The sequence below is a fragment of the Telmatherina bonti genome (assembly GCF_933228915.1).
Source record: "Telmatherina bonti genome assembly, chromosome: 1".
NCBI lineage: Eukaryota > Metazoa > Chordata > Actinopteri > Atheriniformes > Telmatherinidae > Telmatherina > Telmatherina bonti.
In genome coordinates, this window is record NC_136619.1 from 31921820 (window position 1) to 31944681 (window position 22862).

The 22862-nt window shown below is 38.1% G+C and overlaps 1 protein-coding gene across 1 annotated transcript; it reads right to left on the reverse strand.

Annotated features, from left to right (window-relative positions):
* Nucleotides 1-17186: 17186 nt before the first annotated feature.
* On the reverse strand, nucleotides 17187-22494 carry LOC306774460 (cell surface A33 antigen-like; the record flags this gene model as incomplete). The annotated part of the gene is made up of 7 exons (XM_079264499.1): nucleotides 17187-17607; nucleotides 17956-18088; nucleotides 18329-18445; nucleotides 19934-20098; nucleotides 20501-20717; nucleotides 20799-20965; nucleotides 22455-22494. The coding sequence occupies 7 exons, from the start codon at nucleotides 22492-22494 to the stop codon at nucleotides 17187-17189; spliced, it is 1260 nt and encodes a 419-aa protein (XP_079120625.1).
* Nucleotides 22495-22862: the final 368 nt, after the last annotated feature.

A 22862-nucleotide genomic window follows, 5' to 3' on the forward strand; every position in this document is an offset into this window, starting at 1 on the left:
TTCTAAAAAATAAAATTATCGTTATAAAGGCTATGCACCTTTTGGAGAATAAAATGCTATGAATCTGCAGATGTTGGCAGGCAGGTGAGGTGTGGGTGGGCGTTATGAAGATGGGCTGCGGATCCCGGTAGCAGTTTTTCAGACACAGCTGATGACCGTGTCATTGCAGTCTCAGTATTTCAACCCCGGTCTGATCGTCTCTGCCACATCGTTGCTGTCCTACTGTGGTTACATCAGTCCTCCCTAGAATATTTTATCTCCGTATTGTCTTTCGTATAGCTCTGTCCCTCTGCTCTGTGATCTCTGCTGCTGCTCCAGAGCTCCATGATCCTCTGCCGCTGGTCCTCCTGCTGTCTCGCTCCGTCCACCAACGCCAAGTTGCACCACAGACTGTCCAGAAGTTGGCGGATGCTTTAGTCCAGGTCTGGGAGGAGGTCCCTCCGGAGAAGATCCGCCGCCTCATCAGGAGCATGCCCAGTGTTGTAGGGAGGTCATACAGGCACGTGGAGGCCACACACACACACACACACTCCTGAGCCTCATTAACTTGTTTAAAGGACATTGCATCAAAGTTGGATCAGCCTGTGGTGAGTTTTTCCACTTTCATTTTTAAATGAAATGAAAATACTTTATTAATCCCCAAAGCAAATTCAGTATTGTAGTAGATAATAATTAACTTGAGGAGGTCTTGTTCCGGAGACTGATGGCTGCTGGCAGGAATGATCTTTTGTATCTTTCAGCGGACCTGAAGAAGCCTGTCACTGAACACACTGTTGTTTCTTCACTGTGTTGGGGAGAGGGTGTGAAGAATCCTCCATCATCTTCATCAGCTTGTGCAGCATTCTTCTTTGGACAATCAGCTCCAGCGGCTCTAGAGTTACTCCAAGCACAGAACCAACTTTCTTGATCAGTTTGTTGATACTCTTCAAGTCTCTGGTTCTGATGCTACTCTCTCAAAAATAGAGGTACAAGATAAGGACATTTCTGTACCTATAGGTACATTTTAAAGAAATGTTCCATCAAAAGTACAATACTGGTCTTTAAGAGACCAGAAGCGCACCTTCAGAGTACGAAAAAGGGTTCAAAGTGACAAAGTACAAATTTGTACCATTTTGATCATAAGGGTACCTGCAGCATTGAAAATGTAATGTTAATAGCTGTAATGTTACAAACTAGAGCAGAGTTGAGTGATGACAGTAGTACTACTTAACAGTCATTTACTACACCAGACAATGAAGGTCAGATGCTGCAAACTAAGTGTATGTCTGGTCAGTATTTTGAGTGTTTGAAGATTATTTCTAGATTAAAGATAAGATAATATTTCTAAGTGGAATGGACCAGGCCTAATGCTGTGGAAAACATAAAAAACATAACTTGATAAGGTGAGGTTGAACTTGATAAGGTACAAAAATAGACCAGAACTGAAGGGTACAGAAATGTCTCTCAAAAGAGTACACCCCCAGCAAAAAGCATTTGTACCTTTTTAGGTACAAGCTGGTACCTCTATTTTTGAGTGTGTACTACCCCAGCAGATGCTGCAAAGCTGACTGCACTCTCCACAACAGACTTATAGAAGATATGCAACATTTTGGTGCAGACGTTAAAAGATCTCAGCTTCCTTAAGAAGTAGTCTTCTCTGACCTTTCTTGTAGATGTAGTCAGTGTTGCATTTCCAGTCCAGTTTGTTGTCCAGCTGAACTCCAAGGTACTTGTATTCCTCCGCCTCCTCTCCCAGGATGGAAGCAGCCTTTTGTTTATTCTTGTTCCTCCTGAAGTCAACAATCATCTCTTTGGTTTTGCTGCTATTTAATATGAGATGATTGTCACCACACCACTTTACAAACTGACTGACCAGTTCTCTGTACTCTGCTTCTTGTCCATCCCTGATACACCCCACAACTGCAGAGTCATCAGGGTATTTCTGCAGATGACAGGACTCAGAGTTGTACTGGAAGTCTGAGGTGTACAGTGTGAAGAGGAATGGCCAGAGTACAGCTCCTTGTGGTGCACCAGTGCTGCTGACCTCCATCTCAGACACACAACCTTTCAGTCTCACAAACTGTGGTCTGTTTGTGAGGTAGTCATAGATACAGGTGGTTGTGGAGGTATCCACCTGGAATTTATGGAGCTTTTCACATAACAAAGCAGGCTGAATGGTATTAAAAGCACTTGAGAAATCATGACCCTTAGAGTGCTGCCTGAATGGTCCAGATGAGAGTGTGCTCTCTGGAGCAGGTATATGATGGCATCTTCAACCCCAAGTCCATTACAATATGCAAACTGTAATGGGTCCTGAAAGGTCTTTACTTGCTTGTTGAGATGCGCCAATAAGAGTCTCTCCAGGACTTTCATGATGTGAGATGTCAGGGCAGCTGGTCTGTGTTTTAAGTTGTTTTTGTGTTGCCTATAATAACTCCCTGTCTCCATCCCTGAAGGCTTTCTTTTTGAGGTTCAGCAGCTTTTTCAGGTCACTGGTGATCCAGGGTTTGTTATTGGGGAAGGACCTCACTGTTCTTGTTGGGACGATGCTGTCCACACAGAAGTTGATGTCATCTATCACACACTCAGTCATGGCGTTGATGTCGTCTCCATGAGGTTCACAGAGGACGTTCCAGTCTGTAGCCTCGAAGCCTCCTCTAAGAGCATCTTCAGCTTCAGCAGAGCAGATTTTGATAGTCTTTGTGATGAGTGGTTGCTGCTGAATGGTGGGCTTGTAGGTGGAGGTGAGAAGAACCAGATTATGGTCAGATCTTCCTAAAGCAGGCAGGGACAACTGTATCCATTATTCATATTTGCATAAAATAAGTCCAACATCTTATTTTCTCTGGTGGAGCAGCAGGTGGAGTTTTGAATTTAACTCCAAATCCTGACCTCAATGGGTTGATGCATTTTATTTTCATTGAAAATTTTTGTGCGATTTTGTTGTCAGCACATTCAACTATGGAAAGAACAAAGTATTTTATAAAAATATTTTATTCATTCAGATCTACAACATGTTACTTTAGTGTTCCCTTTATTTGTTTGAGCAATGTAAATGAAGTAGTTTTTCTGTTAGGGGCATCTTGTCTCAGAAAGATGCAGAAAAATTAGTCCATGCCTTCATTACTTCCAGACTGGATTACTGCAATTCCTTATTCATGGGTTGTCCCAAATATGCCCTGAAAAGTCTACAGCTGATCCAAATGGCTGCAGCGAGGGTTCTGATGAGGACTAACAGGAGAGATCATATTTCTCCAGTTTTAGCCTCTCTACACTGGCTCCCTGTTAAATCCAGGATAAAGTTTAAAATTCTTCTCCTTACACTAATAGGAGACTAATAAAACGAACCTTGGTCATAACGTGACAGCAGCGCTCGGAAAACAAGTGTATAGAAGACATGAATTCTGTGGAGCACTATGCGCGAGTGTGTGGGCGTGTACAGGTGTTAGTGCGTGCGTGTGTGGGCGCGGTTAGGTGTAAGTGCATGTGGGTGGCGCAAAGTTTTAAAAGGTACACTCTCACTTGGGGAAATGTTTTTTTGGGAGAGGCAGCTGGGTAGCCGTAATTTTTGTTGACCGTTTTTCGTTTTTCGCTTTTCTCCTTTGTAATTTGCTTTAGCCTTTTGTGTGTTTTCTTCAATATTATTCCGGTTTATTTTCTGTCAAGTCATCACAGCACGTTCTCTGTATATATAAAGCCACGCTGATCCCAATGAAAATAAACCATCTTAAAACGGAACTGGATCCAGCATATCTTTGGAAGGACGAAGCGCGTCACCAATATTACAGGACCCAACACCTCTCAGCGGCTTTAGGAAAAGGAAGCCGCAACAAAGTGTGTCAAGTTCATGGAAATAAAGTTTCCCGTTTCCGGTAAAAAGCCTTAAAATCCTCCTAGACCTGCGGAAATGAGAATACAACCGGTAGATTGACAAAATTCATGATTAAAGCTAATTTTGAGGCACACCTTTTGTGTTTAATTATTTATCTGAAGTCTGAATACTTAAATATTTCTATAATACCAGTAACATAATATAAAATAAAAATATAATTTTAATATAAATATAATATTTATATTATAAATATGAAACAATGTATTATGGAATTCTAGTCTATAATCAGGTCAAGGAACCTTGAAATGTCATGAGATTGTGGTTGTCTTAAGCAGGACACAGGGTTAACACAGTTTATCAAAATTAAAAATAAATACTTACTACACCAAGCAGCAACCTGACATGAGTTGTTAATAACAAAGTACATCTTTTTTATTTATTTTTTTTCTTGTTGAGCATTTAAGCAAGCAGAATGATGGTCTAGATGCTGTGTTCTGCTGTGGAGTGGAGCATGACTGGTATGATGATCCCTTGATTTTATGGACTCTTATTTTATTTCTTTGTTTATTTTGTATAATTGTAATACAGAGTTTCTACTGTTGGACCAGACCGGAGAACATACAGAAAGACAAAGGGAAAGAGAAAGAAATCACCTCATAGAGAGGGAAAAAAGACAGATAGAGAGAAAAAGAAAGAAAAAACAGACATTTGTATAAACATCCGCATATACATTCATTTGCATTCACCTTTATAAATGCATGTACATACACATTCACATACATATAAACAAACAGGCCAATCTTAGATACTTATTGCCCCTGCGGAGGACTAGGCTATCAAATGTCAGGAGCACCATAAACTATCAGGCTAAATATAAATGAGAGACAAAGAAAACTAGGTGCTATTAGTGAATAAACCAGCAGGCGACTCAGTGACTGTGTCACATGCAGAATAAAAAAAAAAGTACATATTATTAGTGGCAAAGATGATTTTTTTCCCCTAGAACTTTAATATAGGTGCCAACCATTATGTCTCTGTTCCAGCCTAGTTGGGACCTGTCCACTCCACCCTCACAGTTTATAGCAGTTGCGATAAATTAGAAAATGGCCGAATGTTAACAGTGTTGTCATGGGAATTACTAGTGCTAAGAGTTGTTGAGGATTTGTTGTCATCTAGTGGTCAGGATACAGAGACATTGATTTGTTCATTGTATTTATTTCCATTCGTTTTATCCTTGTAACATTTGCATGCAAAAAAGCCACCCATCCCTCTACATACAATAACAATCTGGAACCACCCCCACCCCAAAACTAAAAAAAAAAAAAAACATGGAGGGAGGGAGCTTTGTTAGAATGACAATTTAAGAAAGAATAAAAAGATTTACCACAACTTCCACCCAGAAACAGCAGAAACTATAAAATAAAATCAACATTGAACTTAAGTAACAGAAGACCTGTCGTGAAATTGAAAAGGAAACACCACAGAGTTTACTTCTATAGTAATTCATTATTTAAAAATCACATTTTCCATAAACATTAAGGTTAACCTGCACAACCTCAACGTTTTCTACCATATAATGCCTCAAGTCAGAGAGTGACCAAATCAGAAGGGCAAAGTTAAATGTTTGAAAAGTCAAATTTGACCCTTGTGTGTTAAAAAGTCTATTGATTAGCTACGGACAAAGAAGAAATCCAAAGTGAATCATGCAGGCTACAGTTTAACTTAAATACAACTGAGTCTGTCTACGTTTTCATTCTTATTATTTGGGTATGAGCTATACAAAGTAGGCTATAGCTCGGGCCCAATTTGTTGTTGAAATGTTTATTATTCTCGAAGAACAACTCGCTCAAATTTGCCCCCTTAACCCCCGTGAAAAGTTGTGACACTTGGCACACCCCTCAAGCCCGATAATTTCAATAATCTTTGGACACTTCAATGCAAAAATGGCTCGAAAGCGTCCCCTAGAAACTGAAAAAACCTGCCATAGAATTGGGTCAAAAAAGTTTACTTTGACGTAGGAAAATGAAATTTGGCACAAATGTCTACCACCTCAAGGGCGAGTTGTTCTTCGAGGGGTACTCCCGACGGTTTCTGCTTTGACAGAGGGCAATGAAATTGGGCACATTTATATAACACCCCAGGACGAGCAAAAAAAGTCAATTAAAACACATGTTGCCAGGGCAACGGGAAGTCCGCCATCTTGGGTTTACGCCCATTTCATCACTTCATGCGCACTGTATTTGATCAAACTAGTCTGAGGGGATTTATGCAATTGACTTCAAATTAAGCAAAAACCTTCGTGACAAGATGGGGACCAAAAGTTATACAAATCTTTTCAATAGGGGAAAGTATGTTACCGTAGCAACCCATGGAAAAAAGCCTTCTCACCATGAAACAAGGTTTACTCATATCTCCGCAGATATAATGTGATCTGCACAAATTTTGACAACAGTAATTTTTGTTACATCCTTAACATATTACAGTATACATCATGGGGGGGTTGCTTTTTGATGTGGGTGGGGGTGGGTCATGAGGATAGAATAGAATTCAGAAAACATGGCTCTTCCCCCTCTGGTTTTACTGCTTGTGTAATCCAAGGCTTTTTTATTCGCAGCTTTTTCCACCAACAATTTTCTGTTTCTCGGCTGTTTAGTTGGAGGAGGCAAATAAACCGAGCTGGGTCGGGCAAATCCCTCCTTCATTTTCTCAGCTATGTTTGCCTTCCGTACTACTTTGTATTTTCATCCCAAAACGCTATTTATATGCAGGGTGTGGCTATCAGGTAGGCTTTGCACTGAGGGAGGAGGAGGGGAGTCGGGAGAAGAATCTTATACAAAATATAAGAAATGAACAACTTCATTTCGGTCCGAATGCTTTTTAGTTTTGGCAGATTTACAGTAAACTGAAAGGTCTAACTATATTTCTTATTGTTCAGGATTACAAAATGTATAGACTACTGTCAGGATGAGGAACCACTTCACCCAGAGTAAAAAAAAAATATATATATATCTTTAAACAAGATTACCAACAATAGCTTTAAAAGCTTTTTTCTAAGTATTTTACATTGTTTAATAAAAGGTTTGGGGGATTTTTAAAATGTCCATCAAGCTCCCAGTGTCTGCATAAATTGCAATTGTGCACCCACCGATTAAACTCTTATCCTTTATATGTGTTATAGTGACCCGAAATAGACCAAGCAGACCAACTGTGGGACTCCACCAACCTGCTCACTGTTTATAAGAGATTTTTGAGATTTGTGGGAAAAAACAAGTTAACACCTAACATTTTCTTTCAAACAGAAAACAATAGATTACAATTTCTTGTATCTTTCAGTGAAATAGGAAAACACCTCTGAGAACAGGAGGACATGACTGAATCTGATGAATGACCTCAATCATCGCAGTCCCTTCTCGATCTGTCACAGTCAAAGAGCCACTTAATGACAATCTCTGCGATCATCATAGTAGCGGTCATCATCGTCGCTCTCACGGCAGTCATAGTCATCATCGTTGCTGCGCCGGTCGTCGTAGTCTCTGCCCAGATCTCAGAGCTGGTCCTCGTAGTCTCTGCACCAGTCATTGTAGTCGCTACCTCGGTCCGTATGGTTCTTATATTGCTTACTCCTTTCCCCACAGTTGTCACGCTGCTCATCTTCTGGTCACCCTGGGCTCACTGGAATTCTCTGTGCTCTCTTACCCATCATTAGTATCTGCCTTTTGATACGCAGCACGCAGGGTCCTGAAAGCAAACACACAGCTGTGAGACATGCTGCTTCAAGACTATCCTGACAAACTCTACAGTATTGTTGCTCATGAACCGTCATATTGTGGTACAGACAGTATATTGGTTTCTCTGTAACTACCTAATGTTCAGCTAATTCATTTGAGAGATGTTTTATGATGGCCTACATTGGTAGTTCATCTACACCTGGAATCCTGCTAACAACTTTTACTTACATTTTATTTAATCTGGAGAACTGTCCATAGTTCCAATAATATTTTTTTAAAGATGCCAACTGGTTATATTTTAATGTCAAGATTTTATAAAACCGTACCTCTGCATCCAGTAAAATAAAGGGGTTTTAGTGCAAAATAAGAGATACATAAAGAAAAGAAGCTCTCAATCTGTTCCAGGTTGACTAGTTCAGTTCCACGGCAAAGACATAAAACTGAAAGAATCTACAGAGATTTAAAAAATATTACGTGTTGGCATGTTTTTCTTCTCCATTTTTCTTCTTATGCCAACAGTAGAAACCAACGATGATGATGATAAAGAGCAAAGAGCCAAGGACTCCACCAATGATAGCTCCAGTTGAATCATTTGCTACAAGATTGACAAATAAATTAATTGAGAGATGGCATGACAAATGATCATTATGAAAGTAGAATGAAATGAAATGAAAAATATTTTATTTATCTTAGAGGGAAATTTCAACATGTTTTATAATATAAATGTTATATTATTGCATCCTATATCATAAAATATATTTAATATACATGTTATAATAAACTATAAAGATGCTTTTATTGAAGTTAGATTCATAAAACAGTTTCAGAACATTTTCCTTACACTGCGGGACGTCCAAAGTGATGTTACAAAAGATGTTGATGTCCAGATGTAGAATCCTGAGGTCTCCTGGGAGATACTATATAAAGACAAGATGCCTGCCTCTGTAAGACAAAAAGTTAGCCATATAAGCTTCACATGACAACTGCCTAATCAAAAATAAGTTGCAGACTTTAGTATTTTGTTAGCCTGCCTTTAGCTTTCAGTATGGCACATATTCAGTGTGGCATTGTTTCAATAAGCTTCTGTTATAGCACAACATTTATTTTCGTCCACAGTTCCATTAATATTTTTAAAGATGAAAACAGATCCAGAAGGATGACAATGGTCAGATGGCCATAGTCAGCAGGAAAAAAGATGTGATTTTTAACTTTAAAGAAGCCGGTTTTTGTTCAGTTTTACACAAAATCCATATTAAAACTTTAAAAAGATGGAGGAGTTAATTTAAAAGTTGGGAAGAAACAATATATTTCAGAGTTATTGACAGGAAGTAGATGAGATTTAGGTAGGAAAAAGAAACTACAAATGGATATGGGACACAAATCTGTCATATCATGAGAGTGGAGACTGAGTTCTGGTGGATCTAAACCAAAGATAAACAAGGAATTAATGATAATAGTCAAGAGGATGGAAATATCTCTTTGAGGAGTGTAGGGGGCATGGGGACCTGTACAGATCAAAACTTTTTTTTGATAATCATGCCAGAAAAGAAAAGAAAAATATGTCATTATTGAAGCTGGAATGAAATGGGAAAATAATGGGATGAGTCGTGGGTCTGGTCTTATTAAAGTGGTGTTAGTGGTGCAGGTTTTAGGAGGTAGTTGGTGTAACTATGTGTTGCTTTAATACCTGAATATACATATTTCAGTGTTGATGGTGCATTTCTACATGTCCATGTCACCAGATCTATTTTCATAATTTTACACAATATCTCAATATTTTGGGTTTTGGGGTTAGAAATATATTGCTCAATAAACAAACACTGCTGTTCATTCCTATAACAGTTGCACAGTTTTCAAAATGTAAGTGCAAATGTGACAAAAGGAATTGAAACAGATCTTCAAGTCACATTATTTCTATTTGTATTGTTGTCATCTTTGTCAAATATTAAATTACAGCCTTATGTTCCACCAAGTATAGTTGGCATGTAATGTAGGTCGAAAGAAACACATTACAGTAAAGTCTCATGTAACCTATTACAAAATTAATATTACATCATCAAATCACAAGTAAGAAGAACATGTCATACAACTGGAATACCTTTTTTGCCAAGGAAAGTAAGCCTTTGTGCATCAGTATTTTCTTTTGGCATCAATGGTTCATCTGTACTTACTGTCAGTGGCTCTGGGTGGTAGAGCACGATTCTGGTTCTGGGCATCATAGCTCTCTCATTTATAGGTAGGAGTAGGGGCACCTTTCTCAGAATTACAGGCCAGTTTGATGTTCTGACCATTCTCTGCCGTTCCTTGGATCTTACAAATGGGTTTAGATGGAGCCACTTGAAAAACAGAAGTAAAAACAGGCCATGAATGGTGTGAAATATTTTTCTTTTCTTTTTTAAAACATTGCAACTGTTGTTTGTTAAATGACAACCAATTGTAACATATTTCTGGTTGTTCTGGACTATAATAATCTGTTACTGAACATTGTGAGTGGCTGAAGTCAGTAGAAAATGGCATAAGGAAATAGGCAGGTACCACCCTGGTCAGGTTGTTTATTACCCATAACCTTAAAGAGACAAATAACTCTTCACAATTAAATCTACTCCAACAGGCATTTTAGAGGTTCCTGTTAACCAAACAGCCATGTCTTGATCAACTCTCTCACTTGTCGAGAATGCAACTCATTTAAAAACACTTACGGGTAGAACATCGGTTTGAGGAACAAATCAGACCTTACCCAGAACCACTACACGTGTAACGGCTGCTGGCTCGCCCTTATCATCTCCTGGGATCTGGAGACGACACTCAAACTTTTTGCTTTCATTCAGTGTGATGGAGGAAATTTTAAGGTCAGCTTTTCCTGCAGTGAAGTTTCCATCAAAAGACAATCGACTTTCAAGTTCTGAAGGGATGTCTGTGGAACCACTAGGATAATAGTAAGCGAGGATAATGTCCTGTTGGAATAAAACAGGTTATATTAGAATAAGTCAGTGAGAAAGTAAGTCACAAAGACAGACAGAGACATTGATCCTGACCTCATCAGCACCAGTTGTTGGATTCTGAATAGACCATGAGATGACAGCTTGCGGTGGTTTTGGGTTTGTGGTTGTGAACGTGCACGGCAGTGTGAAATCTTTTCCTCTGGCAACCACGTACTCATCTTTAGGAATGGTCACATCGATGGCATTGACACCTGACCATGCTGTCAGGAATTTAAAACAATATTAGTCATAATCGGTTTCATACAATTATCTTTCATTGACAAAAACAGTGAAGGGTTTTTGTCAATGAAAGATAAACTTACAATTTCATTCAATGGGGATTAAGTTGAAAAGGCTGTTTGTCTACTTTGGAGTCTAATCATACATGGTTCAGTAGAAACTTAGAACTGTACAAATACTTAGTTAACCCCACCCTCCCACTCACATGCACTCAAAACTTCAAACAATATTTTACAAAAAAACTGAAATTGTTAATAAAGAAAAATCTCTTAAATAGATGCATATAACTTTGCAATAATATTTATAAGATGAATAATATATATTGTATAAATATCTTGGTAAAATGGGTCTTTTGCTGGCATTGTATAAATACATTAAATATTCATTGATGTTATGGACTAGAATATATGAATATGGATTGTTTTGATTTATAGTTGAGCATGTAACAAGATTATCTTTTTTTGTTGTTTTATTTTATTTTATTTCTCTGACACATTTTCCTGCTTGCTTATAATGAAAAATGTTTTGCATTCCATGTGTCGGAATCCAGGAAGAATAGCTGCAGTTATGCTGCAGCGAATCCAATTAAAAAGAATAAAGGATAAAAACATAGTCCTGCAATCATTTCACGATCAACTTAATGCTTCAGAAGCAAAACAGCAACTGATATCTGATAAAATTCGATCATTTTCAAACTTAAATGCCTTGAATGAATTTTATTGGATCCATTTCTGAACAATATTTGCATTTTGGATCATATGATTGTCTCACTCAGCATATGGTCGAAAAATTGATTTAGATCAATGCATTGTTACACCCATAAAATGCTACTTTAGCTTTATCTGTTGTGCTACTTTGTCAAAAGATTATGCCTATGGGTATAACCTAAGAAATGTAAATTTATTGGATAAAAACAGATAAGCTATTAGCAACCCTGTCCGATGTTTTAATGGGTCAAACCAAACCATCTAATTAACTGTCTTACTGGAATAACCTGTTTAATATTTACATGTCCATTTTTAAATGCACAAATTTTCTCATGTTGTCCTCATAACAAAATAAATCCCAAATAAACAAATCAGTAACATCAGCTTTTCACCTTCCGTGTGGGAGTATTTTACTATCTTTGATCAAGAAAGTTTTTTAGAACAAGCCGATACTGGGATTTGTGTTCTCAAATCGACAAATAGGCTTTATTTTAAAATAAATAATCTATCACCCCATATATCCAGTGCAGGATCTTTTATTGAGAAAATAACCCGAATATGTGCAAATAGCATAGACTGTATAGGCAAATAGGTGTGGTCGATCCTTCCCTGAAGTAAAAATCAACTTACTAAATTGTAATTTCTAACAGGAAGACTCACCAAAAAAGAGCAGAGCCCAGGCAGAAGTCGTCCACTCCATGACAAAAACGTCTGTTTGATCAAAGTAATCCTCACTTCCTCTTTACTTATTGGTGTTTTTTTTTTCGAAATGACACTGGGAAGAGGAACCGTATGACGCTCATTTGCATCGAAACCTGAACAGTCCTGTGTCTGATGGTTTTGCGCCCGGAGGCTGCGCCGGCTGCCGGTACTGGCGGGGCTCTCGACCAATCAGCGCACTTTCTGCAGCGCGCCTAAGGTGTTTGTTCCGCCCCGCCCACAGTTCGTGTTTCTGCTTGCGGAGACATGGAGCAGCATACCTGACTTTTAAGGGGACAAGATACTCCTTGAAGAGTGACTACTCTTTTGCAATGCGATGCCCTCTGGGTAATTTATTTCCCATAGTTCTAAATTAAAGATGAAAATGAAGTTACTTATTGTGTGTCTGACCCGCAATATTTCCAGGTGCCTTTCTTCCTTCTCCCTCAATTTCTTGTTAATGTATATGATTTCATAATAACCAGCCTTCTGTGTTGTTTAATGAGGCTGAAGGAGAACCACAAAATGTTCTGAGACAAAGTAGCGACCCCCCACCCTCACCGCCATCAAACTCGTTTGACAAGATTATAACAGTCGTAGGTGTTTTGTGACTCAGATAAACACACACACACACACACACACACATCCTCAAAACCGAAAGAAACATTTTGTTCCGAGTGATTCATTTCATATCAGATTTTGAGAGAAGTCAATTTCTTGTAGTTTATGATGGTCAGCCATAAACATGCTGTCATTGTCCGACAATCTGTCTTTCTACACGAAGCAAGTGTTATATTACCATCAGTGCTCTGAGCGAAACAAAATAAGTGCTGGTACTCCCTTATGACTCGCTGTCAGTTTGTTATGCAAATATGAGACAAAAACATGGGTGATACTTATATCTACAAATTGATCTATAGATTAACAGTTTTATTGCACAGAAATGACAAAAAACAAACAGCAAGTTCTAAATCAAATTCACATTAGCCAAATTCAAAGTGCCATGGAGAAACTTTAATGAACTTCAAGCCTTATTGCATGGACATTAAAAATAACACTGAAAAGTAAATACATAAACTAAAAGTTCATTAACCCTTTCATGTATAAATTAATCAAAAAACAATACATTTTTCAAATAAAGTATTTTACCTCTACAAATATGCAATGATATTTTTTTTTGTTAATTAGTGATATTTAGAATTTTGTATGAATCATTTTAATGTACCGTACAAAATAGTTGTAAAATACGAGGCTGAAGTTAGCTTCCGATTCGCGGTATGTGTAAAGGGCAATTCCACTGAATTTTTTGGAAAACTAGACTACATTAGAACAGGTCCTGACAAGAAACTACAAGACTTAGACTTTTCAAACCTGGACTGAAAGATTTTACATATTATGCAGATTTAAGTCCGGTCTTAAAGGAGTGATTAAGTAATCAATTAATCAAACTTAAAGGTGGAAATGTTTTAATAGAAATTAATACATTCTTTTGTGTGCAACATTGTTGTATATAAATTTAGCTATTTAAGCAACATAAAGCTGTAATTACATGAACCTCTATAAAATGGGGAAAATAGGCTACTTCATATCATAATGTGCCATATGCACAATACTTAGCAATTGTGTAATTAATTAACCCAAAGAAGATTTATGTATGTGGAACATTGAACTTTACAAAATGTTAACACTTGTGTCACTTCACCTGCATGCGGTAAAATGGGAGGAGTGAGATGACAAATTCATATCATTTATACCGTGGTCACTAATAGTTGGGCAAGTTAAATTACTGTCTTATCATTCTGTAATGGGCGTCACCATGACAACGTAATATTCAGCTGGTTCAGATCACTTGACTTTTGACAAGGTGAATGAGAGAAGCGCTGCCTGACAACGGTTATTTAGCATAATGGCATCAAGGCCAACATAAAATAGTTCCTATAGACCTACTTGAGCATATTTAGCAAGTTTTGTAAAAACAGAAATAAACATTTGTTATAAAAATGTTTACCGTGTGGGACCATGGTGGGATGCTGCACACCGTGGCATGAAATGCACGGCTTCTTGTTCTTTATACTTACATATTTGACTGTATATGTTTGCTGCCTGTCTTACAGTATGACTTGAAGGGAAGTCATGTCATTAAAACAATTCAACAACACTAATAAAATAGGCTAATTTATTGAACGGTCACTCCTTTGTGATGACTTTATGAGTTTCTATGTAAACAAAATAGTTTTTATTAGGGAAGAAATTTGTAATATCTTTCCCACTACTAATGCTAATACTAATTTCTTCTGCAGCAGCTTTAGATATGTCTGTAGAAGCTGAATTTCATTTGGAGTGTTTCTGTCATATTCAGCTCTCTGAGCAAACCAACATAATAGTTTCATCCAAACCTTTAACTTGTATTTTAGATCTATTCCCAACCAGATTATTCAAGGAAATATGTTTCTTCAGTATATCTACTGGACCTGATTAATGTATCTCTATGTACAAAATATGTTCCTCAACATTTTAAGACAGCTGTAATCAAACCTCTACTTAAAAGACTAACTCTGGATCAACAGTTTTAGCTGTAGACCTATATCCAACCTTCCCTTTCTTATCTAAAATTTGTAAGAATTTCAATTTGTTAATGTTAATGACAAATCTTACTCACACACCAGAGTAAGTCATGGAATTCCTCAGGGTTCTGTACTTGAACCAGTGTTTTTCACATTATACATACTTCCCTTAGGTAATCTCATCAGTGCTGCGTGGATGATACTCAGAACTACGTCTCTATGAAGCCAGATCAGTTTGTTAGATTACAAAGATGTCACACAGACATAAAAACCTGGATAAACTCAGAAAAGGCTGAGGTTGTTATCTTCTAGCCCAAAAAACTTAGGACAAAATTGTCAAGCTATGTAATTAGTCTGGATAGCATTAATTTGGCTTCCAGTACTTCTGTGAGACACCTTAGAGTCATTCTTGACCAGGATTTGTCCTTCAGCTCGCACCTAAAACAGGTTTCTAGAACTTCTTCTGCCACCTGTGCATTATTGCAAGAATTAGAGGCATCTTGTCTCAAAAAGATACATAAAAATGAGTCCATGCCTTTGTTACTTCAAGATTAGATTACTGCAATTCCTTGTTACTTAGAACTAGCCAGAAAGATTATATTTTGCCAGTTTTAGCCTCTCTACACTGGCTCCCTGTTAAATCCATGAATCTTCTCCTCACGTATGAAGTTCTCCATGACCAAGCTCCATTATACATCAAAGATTTCATAGTTCCATATATTCCAAATAGTGCACTTCCCTCTTAGACTGCAGGTTTACTTGTGGTTCCCAGAGTCTCTAAGAGTACGATGGGAGGAAGAGCCTTTAGCTATCAGGCTCCTCTCTTATGGAACCAGCTCCCACTGTGGGTTCAGGAGGCAGACTCCCTCTCTACCTTTAATATCAAGCTGAAAATCTTTCTATTTAACAAATCTTATAGTTAGGAGACAAGCATCTCTTGAGTTGGAGTCTGCATGTATGGGGCCCAACTGTCCAGGTAATGCTGTTATAGATGGGGATAGTCTAGCCATCCATTACTTATGCAACCATAGGGACATCACCTGATGCACTGAGAAGTGTCTTGCTCCTTTTCCTTCAAAATATGTGACAATATTGCCGTCATTAACATACTTCTCTATTTTCCATAGGTCTTCCTGAATAAAAGCTGCTGTACATGTTGATCTGTCTTTCCTGGTCCTTCACCCCATCCAGTTGAGACAGATTGGTAATAACAAAGTACATCTTACCAGTGGCAAAGATCTCTTTTTTTTATTTGAACCTTAATATTGCTGCCGACCATTATCTCTCTGTGTTGGCCCCATGGGGTCCTGTTCACTCCACGGTATACCCCACCCTCACGACTTGTAGCAGTTGTGATAAATTAGAAAATGGATAAACATTAACTATGCCGTAATGGGAATTGTGAGCACTAAGAGTTGTTGTGTATGAAGATTTGCTGTCATCTAGTGGTCAGGATACAGAGCCATAGCTTTGTTAATTATATTTATTTTCATTCTTATATTCTTGTAACATTTTTATGCAAAAAAAGCCACCCATCCCTCTACATACAATGCCCCCCCAAAAGAATCTATTAGTGGGGAAGTAGCTTTGTGATAATGACAATTAAAAAAGAAAAAAGAGCAACCACAACTTACACCCAGAAACAGCAGAAACTATATAAAACAAAATCAATATGAACTAAAGCAACAGAGGACCTGTCATGGGATTAAAAAGGAAACAACACAGTTTACTTCTATGATATTGCATTATTTACAAAACACAGTCTCCATAAACATTAAGGCTAACGTGCACAACCTCAACATTTATACCAAATAATGCCTCAAGTCAGGGTGTGACCAAATCAGAAGGGCAAAGTTAATTGTTTCAAAAGTCAAATATGCCCCTTGTACAGTAAAAAAAAAATATCCCACTTCTTAGGCTATAGATTAGCTAAGGACAAAAAGGAAGTCCAGAGTAAATCATCTTACAGTTTAAATTCAAGATGACTGAGTCTGTCTACTCTTTTATTATTATATTTGCTGTTATTATTATTTGTACTATTATTTACTGTTATTATTATTTGTATTATTTAAAAATACTTTACATTGCTTATAAAATGGTTTGGGGAATTTGTAAAATGTCCACCAAGCTCCCAGTATCTGCATAACTTGCATTTGTGTACACACTGATTAAACTCTTGTCCTTTTTATGTTTTATACCTGAAACAAACCCAGCAGACCAACTGTGGGTCTCGACCAACCTGCTCATTGTTTATAAGACAATTTTGAGATTTGAGGGAATAAACAAGTTAACATTTACCATTTTCTTTCAAACAGGAAATAATGGATTACAATTTTTTGTATCTTTCAGTGAAATAGAAAAAACACCTCTGAGAAGAGGCGATGGAGTTGACTGAATCTGATGAATGACCTCAATCATCGCAGTCCCTTCTAGATCTGTCATGGTCAAAGAGCCACTTAACGACGATCTCTGCGATCATCAAAGTAGCGGTCATCGTCGTAACGCTCACGGCCATCATGGTCATCATAGTCGCTGCGCCTGTCATCGTAGTCTCTGCGCCGGTCGTCTCTGTGCCGGTCGTCTCTGCGCCGGTCGTCTCTGTGCCGGTCGTCTCTGCGCCGGTCGTCATAGCCGCTGCGTCGGTCGTCATAGTCGCTGCGTCGGTCGTCATAGTCGCTGCGTCGGTCGTCATAGTCGCTGCGTCGGTCATCATAGTCGCTGCGTCGGTCCTTGCGGTCATAAGAGTGCTCACTCCTTTCATCGTAGTTGTCACGCTGCTCACCAGGGTCCATTATGGTCACCCTGGGCTCACCGGTATTCTCTGTGTTCTCTTGCCCATCAACACTATCCGGCTGTTGATACGTAGCACCCTGGAAGCTGGAAGCAAACACACAACTGTGAGACATGGTAGTCTCACTCAATTTGTTCATATTGTTTGGTCAAATGTAAGAACTCTGCAGATGTGTGTCAGGGTGACTAATTCAGTTCCATGATAAAGCAATACTTTACTGATTGTTGTTACAATGACTGCTTCATCTATTGTTTTCCCAGAGAGAATGTACTTTTCCTGTAAATCAACTACAAGACCTCTTTCGGCGCCAGTAAATATATATGGGCTGAGTTACAAACATTTGGGCCAAATCATGCTGGCGAATATTCTAAATCAGTCAGTGTGTATGCTTTTTCATGTTCGTATGCATCTTAAGAAAAATAAAAAATCCTTACGTTTTGGCATTTTTCTCTTCACTGTTATTCTTTTTACGGCAGTAGCAGCAAGCAACGATGATGATGATGATAAGGAGCAAAAAGGCAAGGACTCCACCAATGATTCCTCCAGTTGAACCAATATTCATGGATGCTGCAAGATTGATAAAAAAAAAAAAAACTTAATCGATAGATGGCCATATCAATAAATGATCATTATGAAAATAAGATGAAATAAAATATTTTATCTCAGAGGGAAATTTCAATATATCTTAAACATATTAGATTATTTCATATTATATCATACATTATATAATATACATATTACAATAAACTATAAGGATGTGTTTAGTCAAAACAGATTTATGAAACAGTTTCAGAAGGTCTTCCTTACGTGGCATGACTACCAAAGTCATGTTACAGAAATCAGAACCGATTTTGTTGCTTGATGTGCAGATGTAGAATCCTGAGGTATCTTTGGAGATGTTATATAAAGACAAGATGCCTGCCTCTGTAAGACAAAAAGTTAGCCATATAAGCTACACATGTAAACTGCCCAATCAAAAATAAGTTGCACATTATAATATTTAGTTAGGCTTCCTTTAGTTTTCATATGGCACAGATTCAGTGTGGCAATGTTTCAATAAGCTTCTGTAATATCACAACATTTATTTTCATCCAGACTTGCATTTCATTCTCTCCAAGGTCTTATAATGGTGATGGGAGAATTGGACCACTGCTCAAAGCCTTCTCCAGCACGTCCCAAAGATTCTTAATGGGATTCAGGTCTGGAATCTATGGTGGCCAATCCATGTGGGTTTATAATGTGTCATAATCTGAACCACTCTTTCACAATTTAAGCCCAGTGAATCCTGGTATTGTCATCTCAGAAAATGATCACACAATCTGTGAAGAAAAATCTACTGACATAATTACCTGGTTATTCATTCCATTTAAGAAGTCAGCTGACCTCATTCTTTGGGTACATAATGTTGCCGAACCTAGACCTGAACAACTGTCGCATCCCCACACATTATCACTTCCCTCACAGGCCTGTACAGTGGACACGAGGCACGATGGCTGCATCACTTCATCTGCATCACACAGTTGTGTGATTGGTCAGACAGTTAAAGTTAGTGTGGTGAGCATAGAAAAGGAAGAAGCAGAAAGTTGTCACTTCCACATTTTGCAGGATTGACAAAGCTGGATGGATAGTTTTAATGAAATGGCCAGTTTTTGTTCCGTGTTTTGCCCAGAATCCAAACTACAACTTTTAAAACATGGAGGAGTTAAATTTGAAGTTGGGCGGAAACAAAATATTCCCGAGTTTTCTACATGAAGTAGACAAAGTTTTCCAGAGATTTGGCCAGGAAAATATGAAATTAAAAATAGATGTGGGACAGAAATCTGTCATATCATCAGAGTGGAGACTGAGTTTCTTGATGATGGGAATGACAGCAGACAATCTGAGTTCTGGTGGATCTATACCAGAGATGAACAAGGAATTAATTACAGCAGCCAAAAGGAGGGAAATCGTAGGGAGGCATTATCTTTGAGGAGTGCAGGTGACATGGAGTCCAGTACATATGAACATTCTTTTTTATTCCAGCCAGAATGAAAAGTAAAAAGACGTCATTAGTGAAGCTGGAATGAAATGGAAAAACAACTGTGGGATGAATGGCCGCTGGTCTATGTAAGTGGTGTTACTGGTGCGGATTTTAGGCGGTTATAGATGGAACTATATGTTTCTCTAATACCAGAATAGTGCAAATTTCATGAAGGAAATTGCAACAGCTGCGATGGACTGGCGAGCTGTCCAGGGTGTATCCTGTCTTTCACCCAAAGACCCATGACCCTTAATCGGACTAAGGGGTTAGGATAATGAATGAATGAATGAATGAACTGGAACAGATCTTTAACAGACATTATTGCTTTTTGTTATGTCATCATCTTTGTCAAATATTAAATTAGAAGATTTTACAGCTTCATCAGTACTTACTGTCAGTGGCTCTGGGGGGTAGAGGACGATTCTGGTTCTGGACATTATAGCTATCCCATTTGTAGTTAGGAGGAGGGGAACCTTCCTCGGAATAACAGGTCAGGTTGATGTTCTGACCGTACTCTGTCGTTCCTTGGATCTTGCAAATGGGTTTAGTTGGAGCCACTTGAAAAACAGAAGTTAAAACACACCATGATTTTCCATAGATATTTTTTTTCTTTTCTTCTTTTAAAAACTTGCAGCTGTTGTTTATTAAATGACAACAAATTGTAACATATTTATGGTCGTTCTGGACTATAATAATCTGTTACTGAACACTGAGTGGCTGAAGTCAGTCGAAAATGACACAAGGAAATAGGCAGGTAACACCCTGGTCAGGTTGTTTATTACCCATGACCTTCAAGAGACAAATAACTCTTCACAGTGAAATCTACTCCAACAGGCATTTTAGAGGTTCCTGTTAACCAAACAGCCATGTCTTGAGCAACTCTCTCACTTGTCGAGAATGCAACTCCTTTACAAACACTTAAGGGTACAGTATCTGTTCGAGAAACAAATTGACCTTACCTAGAACCACTACACGTGTAACGGCTGCTGGCTTGCCCTTATCATCCTTTGGGATCTGGAGACGACACTCAAACTTCCTGTTTTCTTTCAGTGTGATGGAGGAAATTTTAAGGTCAGCTTTTCCTTTAGTGAAGTCTCCACTGAAAGACAATCGACCTTCAAATTCTGAAGGGATGTCTGTGTTATCACTGGGATAATAGTAAGTGAGGATAATGTCCTGTTGGAATAAAACAGATTACATTAGAATAAGTCAGTGAGAAAGTAAGTCACAAAGACAGACAGAGACATTGATACTGACCTCATCAGCACCAGTTGTTGGATTCTGAATAGACCATGTGATGACAGCTTGTGGTGGATTTGGGTTTGTGGTCGTGAACGTGCACGGCAGTGTGACATTTTTTCCTCTGGCAACCTCATACTCACTTTGAGGAATGGTAACAGAGATGGCATTGACACCTGACCACGCTGTCAGGAATTTAAAACAATATTAGTCATAATCGGTTTCATACAATTATCTTTCATTGACAAAAACGGTGAAGCGTTTTTGTCAATGAAAGATAAACTTACAAATTCATTCAATGGTGATTAAGTTGAAAAGGCTGTTTGTCTACTTTGGAGTCTAATCATATTTGGTTCAGTAGAAACTTAGAACTGTACAAATACTTAGTTAACCCCACCCTCCCACTCACATGCACTCAAAGAATAGTTCTGCAATCATTTCAGTGTCACCTCTATGTTTTCAGAAGCAAAACAACAACTGATATCCCACCTGAAGGTTAGGGTGTATAACACCAGTTTGATTACAGTACAATATTTTTTCAATTTAATGGAAAATATGTCAATGTTTGTATTTGAGTCTCACTCACAAACGGATTCAAATTTCCTTCAATGTATCTATTCACTAATTGATTTCAAATCAAATCAAACTTTATTTTTATAGCACTTTTCATACAAGAGCATATCAAAGTGCTTAACAAAACAAAAATAAAAAATGATAAAATGATATCACAGGTAAATGAACAGTAATTTATATTATTTATGCAAAATCACAAAAAGCAACTAGAATATCACCTACTTTTTTTTTTTTATTGCTGAGCTCAAATATTTAAAATAGTTCACATGAATAAATAAATAGACAGATAAACAAACAAATAAATACGGCCCACTCAGCATATGATCGAAATATAGATTTAGATCAATATATTGTAATGAGCCCTGCGTTGGACTGGCGAGCTGTCCAGGGTGTACCCTGCCTGTCGCCCAAAGCCAGCTGGGATAGGCTCCAGCTTCCCCGCGACCCTGAATTGGAATAAGCGGTTCAGAAAATGAATGAATGAATGATATTGTAATGCATTGTTTTTCCCCTAAGGCCACTTTTATTTTTTTCTGTTGTGTTGTATTTTTACAAAAGATTATGCCTAGATTATAGCCAAATAAATGTAGATTTATTGGGTAAAAACATATAAGCTATTGGTAGCAAATCTGTGTGATAATGAATTAATGGGTCAAACCAAACCATCTAATTAATTGTTAGATTCACCTGCTTAAGATTTACATTGTCCCTTTTTTTAAAGCACAAATTTGCTTATGTTCTCTTAACAATAAGACCCAATTGTAAATGAACAAATCAGAAACATCAGCTGCGTATTTAACCTTCCATGTAGGAATATTTTACTGTCTTCAATCAAGAAAGTTGTGAGAGAGGAGTACAGTATTTGAGCATGAGAACAAGGAAGTATGCCCGAAATGCAAACCTTAGCCTATAGAATTGTGTTCTCAAATTGAAAAATGATACGCTTTATTTGTTAAAGATAGTAAATCTATTACCCCTACATATCCAGTGCAGGGTATTTTATTGAGAAATTAACCCCAAGGTGCGCAAATAGGTGTGGTCAATCCTTACCTGAAGTAAAAATCAACTGACTAAATAGTAATTTCTAACAGGAAGACTCACCAAAGAAGAGCAGAGCCAAGGCAGAAGTCGTCCACTCCATGACAAAAACGTCTGTTTGATCAAACTAATCCTCACTTCCTCTTTACTTATTGATGGTTTTTATCGAAATGACATTGGGAAGAGGAGCCGTCTGACGCTCATTTGCATCGAAGCCCGAACAGTCAGGTTGCTGATGGTTATGCGCTCGCTGGGTGCGCCGGCCGCCGGTACTGGCGGGGCTCTGGACCAATCAGCGCACTTTCTGCAGCGCGCCTGACGTTCCGCCTACAGTACGTGTTTCTGCTTGCGGAGGCATAGAGCAACATACCTGACTTTTTAGGGATACAAAATACTCCCTGTGTGACTGCTCTTTTATGAATGTGATGACCTCTGGGTGATTTTTTAAATCAAAGATTAAAAAAATCTCAG